This window comes from Pteronotus mesoamericanus, unplaced genomic scaffold (assembly GCF_021234165.1).
Source record: "Pteronotus mesoamericanus isolate MK-2021 breed Mesoamerican mustached bat unplaced genomic scaffold, CSHL_Meso_final contig_25, whole genome shotgun sequence".
NCBI lineage: Eukaryota > Metazoa > Chordata > Mammalia > Chiroptera > Mormoopidae > Pteronotus > Pteronotus mesoamericanus.
In genome coordinates, this window is record NW_026555105.1 from 22678044 (window position 1) to 22692039 (window position 13996).

The window sequence follows — 13996 nt, forward strand, 5'->3', positions numbered from 1 at the left end:
ATCTTGAAAGATACCTGGCATGTGTAGGCACTGAACTGGTGAACTGGCTCTCCCAAATGTGGATGGCAACCATGCAATTCTTCCAGTGCCAGAACAGAACACAAGGTGAAGGAAGGGCAAATTACAGTGGCACATCGGTACTCGTCCTCATTAATCGCTCCGCAACTTGTGACGTGTGCCCAAACCAATGGGTACCGAACAATGAAGCATTTTCTCTTGCCTCATGACTCATACAAGTTCTAGCAAATGCAATGAGTCCTGAGCAAGCGCTGAGAGCTGAAATTTTTTCCTGTCAAAATGTGATGAGTACAGGGTTTGACAAGCTCTGAAGCTAATGAGTATGGAGGTATGACTGCAGTTCTATTTCTGCTTGAGCTGAGACATCCATCTTCTCCTTCCTTTGGACATCGGTGCTCCTGGTTCGCATGCTTTCAGACTCAGGTGCAGATTTATCTATTTAAAATATGACTGTGGCTAGCTTTTAGCTCAGTAAATCTCAGGTTTTTTGTATTTAATGCACAGAAATAAACAAATGTATATACATATATATTTGTATGTATATATGTATTTCTATGTGTATATATTATGTATATTTACACATATATGAATACCATGGTTAGCTGAGACAAGTTTTACAAATGAATACCCCTTACTCTCTGTGATGTGCTATTATTTCATATTCCTTTTCATATTATTTCTAAATTAATTCTGCAATCCCGTAATAGATTTTGATTTCTTTGAAATTCCCTACCTTAGCAGATAAGGACCTGTAACCCTAGGTATATTTATAATTAAGTATAAACGTAATGAGGTAAATCAAAGTCATAGCATTAATATTCTCCATTACATTTTGAAACCATCTATTTAATCTGGTATTTTTAACATTTAAGAGAATTTAACACATTTCGTACCCCTCACGAGTTTTCTCGTTTTTCACGCACCATCTGTTATGGACTTTAGATGTCAACACACTGTCTTGTCCACATCGAATGAAGCGATCTCATCGGTGGAAACCGTGCAGGTCAATCTACAAAAAACTATATAATTGCACGAACCCATAAAGCATTGCAGTTATACTGTATTTTGGTCATTCGACCCTGGCGTATGTCTTAGAGATTTCTATGTGGTACGCAATGTGTATAGATTAATTTTGCAGTTCTATTTCAAAATTTGAAATGGAGTAACTGATTTAGACTCATACCTGTAAGTGGATATGTAGCAAAACCTAACGTTTGCAAGCAGTATTAAGATTATGAAATTTTAAGATTTACCAACCATACTTTTAATATAATAGGCTTTAAGAGTGAGCTCAGTAGTTGGATTTTGTCAAGTGAATTGCTTAAGGAAATAAAATATATTAAATTTGTTATTTTTTAAAAACCTTAAAATAATTTTTAAAAACTTACCAGCATACATACTACTTTAGGATAACCAAGTTTTAGTATCAATTATTAAAGCACAGGTAATTTCAAAAGTCGCCCGAGTGTCCAAAAGCCACCCTCGTGCACATGGCAGTAGTTCCAATTCACTTGGAGCAAACGGGGTGTTAAGATTTAAGGGCTCTTCAACAAGGCAAGCAACACGTGTTCCCTCAAACTGAACTCAAGGGGAATGAGAACCCTACCTAGGAAAAGGTGGGATCGTCTTTCTTTTCTACTTTATCGCCTGCCACCCTCATTTTAAGAAATGAAATGCATAAAATACAATTTAAAAGCACAAAACCATCCACCAGGAGTGACGTTTCCTCAAGGTCTGCGCCAGCATGTCCACGCTTCCGTCCCAGCGAGGAGGAAAGGGCTAGAGGCCCTCCGGTCTCCCAAGAAGGTAGGGTCTAGTGGGAGGAGGGGACAAAGCGGTGCTGGGGGCGGGGGTAGGGCGCAGGGGCCCTAAGTCAAGGGCGCTGCCGAAAGCGGACTCGGCAACAATTTTGTGGCTGGGAATGGTCATCTCAGCCCGCGCAGAGCCTCCTGGCCGGTTTTCACCTAGCTCTGTGGCCCGTAACTTATATGATGTGAACAGGGGGACCGGGGCTATTACTCAGAATCGCGTTTTTCCAAATCGTCCTGCTGACAGCAGGGATCGGCCCCGGCTCCCACGTCCCCGGGAACCACATCTGCCCGCGCAGCAGCAAAGACCGGAAAAAGTCGGCCGGCTCGCACTCGCACCACCCCCTCCACTGGGCGATACCAAGTTACAGACCCTTCCGGAGGCCCGGAAAGGTATCGTCCCCGGCCTCTGATTGGTTCCGCAGCGCGGAGGGCGTTGCCTCCGGGGTCTTGTTCCGCGCGCCAGAACCCGCTAGCCGCATTGCGAGCTGGGCCAGGAGCGGGCGCCATGGTGAGGAATGGTTGTGGGGAGCGAGAGAGGCCAAGGCCGCGGCGTGGGCCCAGGCTCGGGCCGCGGCCCTGGGCGGAGCGCGGGCCCGCCCCGGTAGGGGGGCCGGGCAAAAGCGGGGACGGCCCTGACGCTGGTGCCCTGGTCTCCTTTCTAGGTGCTGCTGCACGTGCTGTTCGAGCACGCGGTCGGCTACGCGCTGCTGGCGCTGAAGGAGGTGGAAGAAATAAGCCTGCTGCTGCCGCAGGTGAGTGGAAGTGGTGGTCTCCCGGGCTGCACCGGCCCCGGCATGCATCGCGCGCTCCCACGTGGCCGGCCGCTCGCGTTGGGGCGTGCGCTGGGCCCAGAAGCTCCAGAGCAGGGGGGGTTCCTTTCATTTGTGATTAGAATCGCGTTAGAATCATTTAGAAGTCCTCTGTTCTCCACCGCATACCGGCGAATCAGAACCGGGATTTAGGGACCGTAATAGGTTCATTCTTAGCGTTCGGTTGGTTTTTCTGTACGCCCAAGACTGAGAACCACTGCTTTATTGCGTCCTAGAGGAAAGAGCAAGGGAAGAAAGACACTTACTCTTTTTCTGCCCCCCAGGTGGAGGAGTGCGTCCTCAATCTGGGCAAGTTCCACAACATTGTTCGTCTCGTGGCCTTTTGTCCCTTTGCCTCGTCCCAGGTTGCCTTGGAAAATGCCAACTCTGTGTCTGAAGGTGAGTAGGCCACCTCCACGTATTTCAGGAAGACAAGCCGTTATATTTAAAGCATAGAGTCTAGCATGCAGCCTTATCTTGTGGGCACTAGTAGTAAATGATCTGCAAATCAATGGAAACTGACAGGAGGAACTGGTTCAGTGCTGAACCCAATCATATGTACTCTGCTACTTGGTTCAATTGATTGGAAAGAGCAATACTGATCCATAAAAACCCAGAAAAAAGTTTGGTCCCAGAAGGCAAATCGGGTGCTAAGTATTTTCATAGTGCTCCAGTTAATGCTTTAAACTTTCAATTGTGTGTTTCACACTTGTAGTACTGGATCGGGGTGCTGTTTCTCCCAGGGTTAATACAGGCTTTGCAGTGATGACTTGAATCTGTCAATCCCCTGAGTGCAGTCACTGATGTCTCCATGTCTCTGAGCAAAGCCTGAAGGGGAGGGGTCTCGGCATGCCGTACCAGCATGCTCTGTTGGACCAATTGGTCAGTCAAATAATCACTTGAAGGGACAGGATCCCTTTTATGATGTGAGCATTGTTCAGTATGTTAGTGGGAGCTCTGTTTTCTGCTCTGAGGTGTTGTTCATGAGGACCTCCGCCTGTTCTTGGAGACTCACCTGCCATCCAAAAAGAAGAAAGTACTCCTGGGGGTTGGGGACCCCAAGATTGGTGCTGCTATACAAGAGGAGTTAGGGTACAATTGCCAGACTGGAGGCGTGATAGCTGAGATTCTTCGAGGTGAGATCACCATCTGTTAACTGACATTCGTGCCAGTTTTGGCATCTTTAAGTGGGGTTCTGGAAAATTAGGGTGCTTAAATAAGGTTGCTGCTGGGGAGCTGTCCTGTTTGTTTGGTACCATGGGTGCAGGAGCTAGTTCAGAGCCTTTCCTTGCTCATAGTCTTAACCTCCTCCAGGAGTTCGTCTGCACTTCCACAACTTGGTAAAGGGCCTGACCGATCTGTCTGCTTGTAAAGCCCAGCTGGGGCTGGGACACAGTTATTCTCGTGCCAAAGTTAAGTTTAACGTGAACCGGGTGGACAATATGATTATACAGTCCATTAGCCTCCTGGACCAGCTGGATAAGGACATCAATACTTTCTCCATGCGTGTCAGGTAAAGTGCAGGGGCAACCCTTGAGAATGGGGTCTATGGCCTGTGGTTTGGCTGCTTTTGAATCTTGAGATGAGGACTGGCTCCTGTGGGTAGAACAATGGGGAGGTGGGATTGGGCCTCCCAGTGCTTACCACAGGCTGTGTTCTTACACTGACTGTACAGAAAGAGGAGGCAGAGTAAACCCACCCCATATACACCTCAGCCCAGGCCCTTTGCCTGGTCTGTATTGTGAATGGGGGGACATGGAGTTGAGGAGGTGTGGGATCTGGCTTGTTTTCACTTCTCCAGGCAGAGTAGATATGGAGAGGGCTGAGGCTGTAATTTTGAGACATGGCAGCTGGGCCAGGGAGTCATTGTGGCTCTTTGCAGGGAGTGGTATGGGTATCACTTTCCTGAGCTGGTGAAGATCATCAATGACAATGCTACATACTGCCGTCTTGCTCAGTTCATTGGAAACCGAAAGGAGCTGAATGAAGAAAAGTTGGAGAAGCTGGAGGAGTTGACAATGGATGGGGCCAAGGCTAAGGCTATTCTGGACGCCTCGCGGTCCTCCATGGGTCAGTACAGAGCCTGGCAGTCAATACAAGGTAACAGACCGAGTATCTGGCTCCCATATTCATATTCTGTGTCCTTCAGGCATGGACATATCAGCCATCGATTTGATAAACATCGAGAGCTTCTCCAGTCGTGTGGTGTCTTTGTCAGAGTACCGTCAGAGCCTGCACACTTACCTGCGGTCCAAGATGAGCCAAGTAGCCCCCAGCCTATCAGCCCTAATAGGGGAAGCGGTGCGTCATGGGAAATACAAAAAAGGGGAGAATAGGAATGTTACCGTGTATTTCCGTACTGCTGTAGTTCCTGACCCACTATGTTTTCCCCACATGCACTTGATGGGGAGAGGTGAAGCAGGGTTATACAGTTGGTAGGTTGGAGAATCAAGTTTCTGTGACTAATTCCTTGAATCATTCTCTAGGTAGGTGCACGTCTCATTGCTCATGCTGGCAGTCTCACCAACCTGGCCAAGTATCCAGCATCCACAGTGCAGATCCTTGGGGCTGAAAAGGCCCTGTTCAGGTACCAGTGAGGGCACCTGCCCGCACTCAGGTACCACTTCTGGTGCCCACTGCTTGTTCGGGGATCACAGTGATGGCTGACCAGGGCATCCTGACCTACACAGGCCTCTGCTGTGGGGGTGATGGCCAGTCCTGGTGTCTGAGTGATTCCCAGGGCCCAGCAAAGGGACCAAGTTTCCAGGTCAGCGACATTAGATGCCTTCCCTCTGCTTCTGGGAGCTGTGGGTTGGCATGAAGTGGCATAGAGACCCAGCCCAGCCTGAGGCTCAACCCAGAGCCTGGGGGGAGGGGAGGACCTGCCTGGGTTAACAGGGTTGAAATTTCTGATCTTAAACTTTCCACTAAATATTCTTCTCCCAGAGCCTTGAAGACAAGGGGTAACACACCAAAATATGGACTTATTTTCCACTCCACTTTCATTGGCCGAGCAGCTGCCAAGAACAAAGGCCGCATCTCCCGTTACCTGGCAAACAAATGCAGTATAGCCTCACGAATTGATTGCTTCTCTGGTATGGCTAGGGGAGTTGACAGTTGGGAGTGGGGGGCTGAATACCTTAGCAGCTTCTACAATGATGGTAACATTTTTCGTCAACAGCAGTTCACCTAGTGAGTGTTGATACTTTGGGTCTGAGTGAAGCTGAGGGTAGAGGAAACACTCGGGTGGGGAGTAATTTGTCCCTTTAGGAGCTGACAGGCTTTGTTTACCCACACACATACATCTAGAGGTACCCACAAGTGTATTTGGGGAGAAGCTTCGAGAACAGGTGGAGGAGCGGCTGTCCTTCTATGAGAATGGAAATATTCCACGAAAGAATCTGGAGGTCATGAAGGAAGCAATGGTTCAGGTCAGTTTTGGGCTTTACTGGGTAGGGGAAGACCATAGCTGACTGTTGGAGGTGATGAACTGTCTTAGCCTGACCTTGTAGAATGGAGGCCAAAAAACTGATTTAATGAGCCTGATCCAATAAAGCCTACAGACAGACCTGGTAGGCCAGGGGTCTTCGATGCCTTTTCAGCACTTTTCTTTGGCCAGGCAGAGGAAGCGGCTGCTGAGATTACTAGGAAGCTGGAGAAACAGGAGAGAAAACGCTTGAAGAAGGAAAAGAAACGGCTGGCTGCAATTGCCCTCGCGTCTTCAGAAAACAGCAGTACACCAGAGGAGTGTGAGGTCAGTAGGCAGCTTGGCCCAAAGTGAAGATCTTGAGTTGTAGGATTTTCTATAGCAGGACAAAGGATGTGACCGGGCCTTTGCTCTGAAACAAGGATCTGGAACATCTCAAACTGCCTCCTGATTCTATAGGAAGGAGATAGGTGCTGAGAGAGCTTCTTCAAGAGCCCAAAGAGCTGGTTGTAGCATACACTGGTTCCCTGGGCAAGTGTGTTCTGTCCTCGGCTGCCTCCCAGGAGTCCTCAATGGGGGATTGGGTGAATTCCTGCTGTTCTCGGCTTGTGTCTAGAAGTGGTAGCATTTCATAGTGGGGATGGGGGCAAGGAGGTTGCCAACATGTTTAAATCCTCCCTCTCGGGTTTTTATAGGGGCTCGTTTGTCAACTAGTGTTTCAGAGCACCCTCTGGAACTCAAGTGGTGGCTCTATTGTGACCAGCATGGCGGGGTATCCACTTACTTAACAATTACAAACTATCCCAGAAACACTGGGCAATTTCACAGCATTTCCACCAGTCTTTCCACCCTACTTTATTGCTGGACTCCCAATGGGGCGGTTGTGGGGGGCGGGTGTTCATATAGCAGGTGACAACACTGTTTCCTACCCATTCCCCTCTAGGAGACAAGTGAAAAACCCAAAAAGAAGAAAAAGCAAAAACTCCAGGAGGCTCCTCAGGAGAATGGAATGGAAGATCCACCTGTCTCTTTATCCAAACCCAAGAAAAAGAAATCTTTTTCCAAGGAGGAGCTGGTTAGTAGTGATCTTGAGACAACTGGCAGTGGGAATCTCCCCAAAAGGAAGAAATCTTTCTCCAAAGAGGAACCAGTTAGTGACCTTGAAGAGGCAGTAAACAGGAGTGTCCCCAAGAAAAAGAGGAAATTTTCCAAAGAAGAGCCACTCAGCAGTGGACCTGAAGAAGCTGTTGGTAGCAAGAGCAGCAGCTCCAAGAAAAAGAAAAAGCTCCAAAAGCTTTCCCAGGAAGATTAGAATGGACAGTACCCTGGTGGGGTATAACCACCCAGTGACCCATCCCTTGTATCCCAATAAAAACATTCACAAGATTTGATGTACATGTTTTATTGGACACCTTTCTGTGGCTGTGGGTAGGGCAGGGCATCAATGACAGCCTCAGTGAAGTCTCGGCAGGTGGCATAGCCACCCATGTCAGGAGTTCGAACCTGTGGGGGAGAACTGTCATCACCCCTGTGGCCTGGGCCCATCCCTAACCCTCCCCACCCCCAATAGACAGTTCCCTAAGGAAGCCAGCCCCAGGACAACCTAAGCTCTGCCCAGAAGGTGATAATGGTCTATAGGTTTAAGGGCTCTTCTCTGGTCCACTGTACTGAAGGGAGGTGTAGGTAGTAGGGTCCTCATGAGGTTGGAGGGAATAAAGGGCTCTAGGCCCCATATGGGTGCAGGTGGCCGATGACAGACTTGATGAAGTCCGTTGTGGTGCTGTAGCCGCCCATGTCTCGTGTCCGCACCTACATCCACCACAGGCAACAGCCGTGGGGAAGAAGAGAAGAGAACCCATGAAGCAGGGTAGGGCGGTGTGATGGAAATGGGAGCCCAAGGAGGGATGAGGCCAGAAAGAAGACATGCAACCGAGATACAAGGAGGTGGCCGGGTTTGAAAGAACATGGACTCTTACACTCAGGTCTTCTGAGGGTCAGAGCCACTATTAAAGCTATGCTGCAGCCTGGACAGAATGAATGGAAAGCCCAGCAGGAAGTAAGATGGGAAATGCAGGCTGGAGACAGGATGAAGATGCCTTGAGGAAATGAGACAGAACAAGTGGGAGGAAAGAGATGGCAGTAGAATGCAAATGAGGCTTCCAGGGTGGAGAAGGAGGCCAACACCCCTGCCTCATCCTGCCTCTCCCTCTGCTTCTCCATCCCCCATGCTCTCCCCGCAGAGACACAGTTGCAAGTTGAGCATTAAGATGCCCCATAAAAGAGCCAATGGATGGAGCAGGAAAGAGGAAATGGCAGATGGGAACTCAAATGCAAAGGAGATCAAGAGGATGAAACAGCGAAGAGAAGGGAGGTGAAGAGCAGCCCTGAGAGGGACGGGCAAGATCAGAGCGCAAATGTTCTGGGAACCTAGAGGGAAAGGAGACCCCAATTCAGGTTCCCCAGAGCGCAGTGCTGAGGCCTTGAGCTCTACAGCCTTTCTAAACTCACCTTGCCAACTTTGATCACCTTCTTCACTGCTTCCGCAATCATGTTGGAGTGATATTCTAGACTGTCAGTGTGGGCAGAAAGAAACTAAGATTCCCCTCTTCGTTGGCCCCAACTCCCCCCGCCCCCGTGCTCCCCTCACAACACCCAGCCCCCGCCCCCAGGCCACCACAACCTACTTCAGGTGGCGCAGCATGTTGGAAGCTGAGAGCAGCATGGCTGTGGGGTTGGCTATGTTCCTGCCCACCGCCTGGGCAAATGGGTGCCGGGCACCCTGTGGAGAAATGGCAGGCCAGAGTCACTGAGAGCAGACGGGCAGAAACTACGATCAGGGAAGGGCATCAGGGAAGAGAGAGGTCAGGCTAGGAACACTTGCGAAGAGGAAGGGGGGGGGGACGGCTATCGGGGGGACCTGGGGTCAGGAAAGGGCACACAGAGGGCTCCAAAAGGAGGTGACCTCACTCACCATCTCAAAAACCGCATACTCTGCACTGTAGCTCTCACCAGGTACCACACCAGCGCCCCCAACCAGGCCAGCAGCCAGATTGTCAATAATATTCCCATAAAGGTTGGGCATCACCAGCACATCAAACTGGTAAGGGTTCTGCACCAGCTGGCGGGGAGATGTGGGCATGGAGGAGAGAAGTAAATCCCACTGCCCACCCTCAGCACTGAGAGTGCAGGCGCGGGGAGGGCCTTACCTGCATGCAGCAGTTGTCTATGATCATTGTCTCAAACTTGATTTTGGGGTACAGTTCAGCAACTTCCTCACAGCACTGCAGGAACAAGCCATCCCCAAGTTTCCTGTCCATGGGCCAAAGGAAACACGTTCAGCAAAGACAGTACAGGGGATTATCTTCACAGGAACCTACCCCATGCAGAGCCATGTCCCTCACATGATGTTGGCCTTGTGGACAGCGGTGACCTTGTTCCGCCCCTTCTTAGTGGCGTAGTCAAAGGCGAACTTTGCAATGCGCTGAGATTTGGTTCGAGTGACGATCTTCAAGCACTCAATCACACCCCTCGCACTCTGGGTGAGGATAAACAGTTGAGAGACACTGGAAAGGAGGAGGAACTATGCCTCTTTCCCACCTTCACCCCTGCCCTCCCCAATTTCTAGGGCATCACCTCATGTTCCAGAGAGCTGTACTCCCCTTCTGTCTGCTCTCGAATGATCACGAGATCTAGATTGTTGTGTCGAGTCACGTACCCAGGAAGTGACTTCACATGGACTACGTTGGCAAACAAGTCCAACTTACGCCTGGGAGTGGGGTAGAGCCATGAGCAACTGTGCCTGGTGCCCCCAGGACCCACCCTGACCCACAGTCCCCCCCACCTACCTCAGTCGCATATCGTAGGACGCTAGTTCCCCCTTATACTCCATCGGGGTGTGGATTTTTCCTGCATAAACAAAGTTGCAGGAGCAGGAAATGTCGGGCACAAGCCAAGCCCACGGGAACCCAGATCAACATCCAATCCCTTCAGTGACATACTGCAACCCCGACTCCCATATCCCACTCCCCATCAGCGACCCTTAAACTCCTCTAGAGGCAAGGGGCAAAGGAGAATAATGCAGAATAATAAACCACACACATTTTGTCTACTGTTTTATTTTTAGTCACCATATTTATGCTGAAACCTCAAAATGACCTAAAAGGAGGACAGATTTTTTGTTGTTGTTGTTATCAAAAAGCCTGAGTTTAATATGTTGAGATACAATGCTAGGGGATCTTTGACCTCTTCTTGATGTTTCTGTGTCTACCTATTTGAGATTTTTTTTCCAACCAACAATTATTGAATATCCACTATATGTAAAGTACTAGAGGTATCAACCAAAAACACAATACACAACTCCTGTCCCCAAGGGGAAAACAATGCAATGAGGAAGACAGACACTATAAAGGACATGATTTTAAAAAAAAAAATGGGAGAGGTATTAATGACAGACATAGAAACACAGAAAAATTCCCTCTGGCAGTATCAGGAAATGTCACAGCAACAGCTGGCACTTAGCCAGATCTCAGGTTAAGTGAGTCTAATAGATTGAATAGTGACCCCCAAAATGGTATGTCCATGACTCAACCCCCAGAACCTGTAAATGTGACCTTATTTAGGAAAACAGTGTTTGCAGACATAATTAAGGATCTTGAGATGAAATCAACCTTGATTAGGGTGGGCCCAAAATCCAGTGACAGGCCCTTATACAAGCAGGACAAAGAGATACACAGGCACAGAGAGGAGAAAGCCAGATGAAGACAGGGGCAGAGAATGGCGTGATGCATGTGCAAGCCGAAGAATGCTTGGAGTCGCCAGGCGCCACCAGGATCTGGAAGAGCCAAGGAAGGTCTCTCCCCTAAGCCTTCAGAGAGAACCTTGCCAAGACCTTAATTTTGGAATTCTGGCCTCCAGAACTATGAAAGTTATTTATAACTATTTCTGTTATTTTAAGCCGCCAGTTGTGTGGTAATTGGTTATGACACCACTAAGAAACTAAGACAGTGAGTGAGGAGGATTCTGAGGGACATTATTAGAATATTCTGGGCAGAAGAAAGAGCATAATTCAAGATAGTACCTGTGTTTGGAAACTAACACAGCCTAGTGTGACCAAAGCACCGAACAAGCGTTGTGGAAATGAAGGCAGAAAAGCTGAGTGTCACTGTATAAAGAACTTACTTTCCTATGCTAAGACTGGGCATGGCAAAGTCATGATGGTCTTTCCAAGGGAACAGATGTAGAAGATGGACTGCAGGGGCAGAACTGGAAACCAAAAAAATCTAATGAGGCGAGTCAAGTAGGGAAAACAGAAAAGAGGAGGCTAGAAATGGCATTCTAGAAACACAAGTATCAAAACTTGACAACCCAAGGTGTATATTCATGAGAAACTCCCAGTTCTTGGAGCCCTCCTGCATAAACAGCACACATGATCCCTCAACTCCTGTGTTTCCAACTGAAAGGAACAAATGGCCAGGAACCTGGTAGGTGCTCAGGAGAATTAATGTATTAGTACGCACGCAGGGAAGCAGCTTAATGAACAATTTGTTCATTTGATTTTAAATGGCATGCGGGCAAAGGGGCACACATACCAATGAGGGCCACCTTGTTCTCCTTCATGGAACTCAGAACTTGCTCCAGCTTCTCCTCAGAAGCCATATTCTGCACCTCGCTCAGATAATGCTCCTGGAACTCCACTGGGACACAAGCAGCCTTCAGAGACAGGTCCCAAAAATTGCAGGGTCATGATCGAGTAAGTTCTTTCCAGCCCACCTCATGGCCCCTGCCGGCTGATTCCCCCAGGCCACTCGCCTTGAACACCTCCTTGACAGCATGCATCAGTTCAGGCCCCACGCCGTCTCCTGGCACCATGGTCACGGGAAAGGCGCCCTCCACCCTCACGTCCTCGGCCTGCGACGGGGGCCATCAGAGCTAGAGCTGGAGTAGGAGCAGGGGTCCGGGGCGGGGGGATGCAGGGAGGTGGAGATAGAGGTTGGGGAGGAAGCAGTGGGGGGATGGGCGAGACCCCTGCAGGTCTTGCTCTTACCTGGCTCCGCGAGGTGGCGTGCGCCACGGCAGAGGTACACAGGCCCCTCCATGACCCGGGGTTCGGGGCGGCGACCAGAGCCTGCGGCAGAGACATACAAACGTGTGAGGTAGGGTCTGGAGTTCTGCAGTGGCTAAGGTAAAACCCCGCCGATTCCCAGCCCACCGGCCTGCTCCCGAGCCTCACTCGGGTCAGCCAGCGGGCACAGCTGAGAGCCGCCATGTTCTTCGCGGTAGGTCGCGAGGGAAGTGACGCCGGAAGCCTGCGCGGCCCTGGCACCGTGACTTCCGGTCTGTCCTAAGATCGTGAATCGTTCGCTCCTGCTCCACCGAACACCCCTGCCCATTCCTCCTCACCCCTCTCTCTTATCCTCTTGTACTAACCCCTTCCTATGGAGGCTGACACACAACCACTTTATTGCTTTATTTTCAGTCACCATATTTAATTTATGTTGGAACGTGAAAATAACATTAAAGAAGAATATGAGATTTTACAAGGAGGGACCCCCTCCTTGCAGAAACTGGAGTTTATTTATTAAAAATCGTGTATTCTTACATGTTGAAACTTCAGTCACCTTCAAGGTATTCTCCATTTGATGCCTGAAACTGTAAATGCCATTGTTCGTGCTCCATGTAACTCCCAGAACCAATAAGCAGAGACGGGGATTGAATATAGGAGCTTTATTCAGATGGTCTGCGATCTGTTAGTTATGTACCCTAACAGACCGTCTTACATTCTGTTTCAAACCGACCCTTTTTATAATGAGAAGAAAAGTGTAGATAAGGGGTTTGGAATTCAGGGAAAAAGTTAATCAGATTTAAAAAAAACTGCAGCATTCTTTCATCTGTGTCCTGGACAGTGGATGTCTCACCCTGGAGTACAATGGCTCAGATACCATCTTGATTGCTTGAGACCTCCCGAGGCACAAAGGTGTAACTGCTTATGGTCTCCTGAAGTCAAGGTGGATCATACTTTCAGTTCATGAAACAATAGCTTTTTACATGCATTGATTACTAAGTTTATTAGCTATTACCTAAAACTAAAAATTTCCAACATTTGAGTCCCCCATCACTCCTGTGGAGTCTTTTTTCCCACTGCTCAAAGCAGTTATTGAGCTCATGGATTTTGATGCCTTTTAGTGCTTCTGCCGTTTATTGACTCACCTCTTCCATGTTGGCAAAACTTTCCCTCTGAGGACTTTTTTCATCTGGAGAAATGGAAAAAAAAATGTTGCTCAGGATGAGAGCAGTTGAATAGGGAGGGTGGGGCATGGGGGTCATGCTGCTTTTGGTCAAAAACTGCTGAATGCTCAGCACATGTGCTGGTGCACTCATAAATCACCCATCATGAAATGTGTATTGAAACACATCGAAAGAGCCTTCAAAAAAATTACTGAAACCAAACGCAGCCTCTCACAACAACACCAGCTGGTACACTGATAGAGATGGGTTCCTAGAACACTCACCTAGCTGGGGAAGCCTGTACTACAGGGGACTCACCCTCCAGAAGATAATTCTGGGTTTTTGGTGTCCCCCCCTTGTAAAATGTTTAACAAACAAAGACATGAATTGATAAATTGAGAACCAATACTGGGGAATCTGTCTTAATGTGTCTACCTGTTTGTTATTCTTTTAACCAATATTTGCTGAACATTCATATGGCAGGCACTAAAAGCATGAAAGAACACAGCACAATCCATGGGAGAAAGTGTGTGTGTCTGGCATCTCCTTCAGTCTTAGTCTGTCCAGTTACTTGGCACTAATCAAGTCTCTTCATTATTTTTTCCTGCTGTGGTCTTGCTCTTTGCTCAGAGAGTCGTTTCTCCAAGAGTGTGTCCCAAGCCTTAACTCCCCTGAGCGGTACTATAAATGGAGACAGAACTTACTTT

The 13996-nt window shown here is 48.7% G+C and overlaps 2 protein-coding genes and 5 non-coding genes across 7 annotated transcripts; 6 read left to right on the top strand and 1 right to left on the bottom strand.

Moving 5' to 3' along the window:
• Positions 1-2283: 2283 nt before the first annotated feature.
• NOP56 (NOP56 ribonucleoprotein) lies at positions 2284-7467 on the top strand. The gene is made up of 12 exons (XM_054573950.1): positions 2284-2337; positions 2492-2581; positions 2923-3037; positions 3613-3774; positions 3953-4151; positions 4521-4708; positions 4788-4939; positions 5125-5225; positions 5585-5733; positions 5948-6069; positions 6258-6392; positions 7009-7467. The coding sequence occupies exons 1-12, from the start codon at positions 2335-2337 to the stop codon at positions 7375-7377; spliced, it is 1785 nt and encodes a 594-aa protein (XP_054429925.1). The 5' UTR covers positions 2284-2334; the 3' UTR covers positions 7378-7467.
• On the top strand, positions 3396-3463 carry LOC129070999 (small nucleolar RNA SNORD110). The gene has a single exon (XR_008529169.1). It is a non-coding gene; the product is annotated as a small nucleolar RNA SNORD110 (small nucleolar RNA).
• Positions 4266-4397, top strand: LOC129070989 (small nucleolar RNA SNORA51). The gene has a single exon (XR_008529160.1). It is a non-coding gene; the product is annotated as a small nucleolar RNA SNORA51 (small nucleolar RNA).
• Positions 5288-5373, top strand: LOC129070998 (small nucleolar RNA SNORD86). The gene has a single exon (XR_008529168.1). It is a non-coding gene; the product is annotated as a small nucleolar RNA SNORD86 (small nucleolar RNA).
• Positions 5789-5859, top strand: LOC129071040 (small nucleolar RNA SNORD56). Its single transcript, XR_008529200.1, has one exon. It is a non-coding gene; the product is annotated as a small nucleolar RNA SNORD56 (small nucleolar RNA).
• Positions 6116-6187, top strand: LOC129071039 (small nucleolar RNA SNORD57). Its single transcript, XR_008529199.1, has one exon. It is a non-coding gene; the product is annotated as a small nucleolar RNA SNORD57 (small nucleolar RNA).
• A 107-nt stretch (positions 7468-7574) lies between the features above and the next one.
• IDH3B (isocitrate dehydrogenase (NAD(+)) 3 non-catalytic subunit beta) lies at positions 7575-12358 on the bottom strand. The gene is made up of 12 exons (XM_054573951.1): positions 12295-12358; positions 12109-12189; positions 11874-11972; positions 11654-11774; positions 9911-9971; positions 9699-9831; positions 9467-9600; positions 9272-9374; positions 9037-9183; positions 8750-8844; positions 8574-8634; positions 7575-7874 (listed from the first exon to the last, which is right to left on the bottom strand). The coding sequence occupies exons 1-12, from the start codon at positions 12328-12330 to the stop codon at positions 7788-7790; spliced, it is 1158 nt and encodes a 385-aa protein (XP_054429926.1). The 5' UTR covers positions 12331-12358; the 3' UTR covers positions 7575-7787.
• Positions 12359-13996: the final 1638 nt, after the last annotated feature.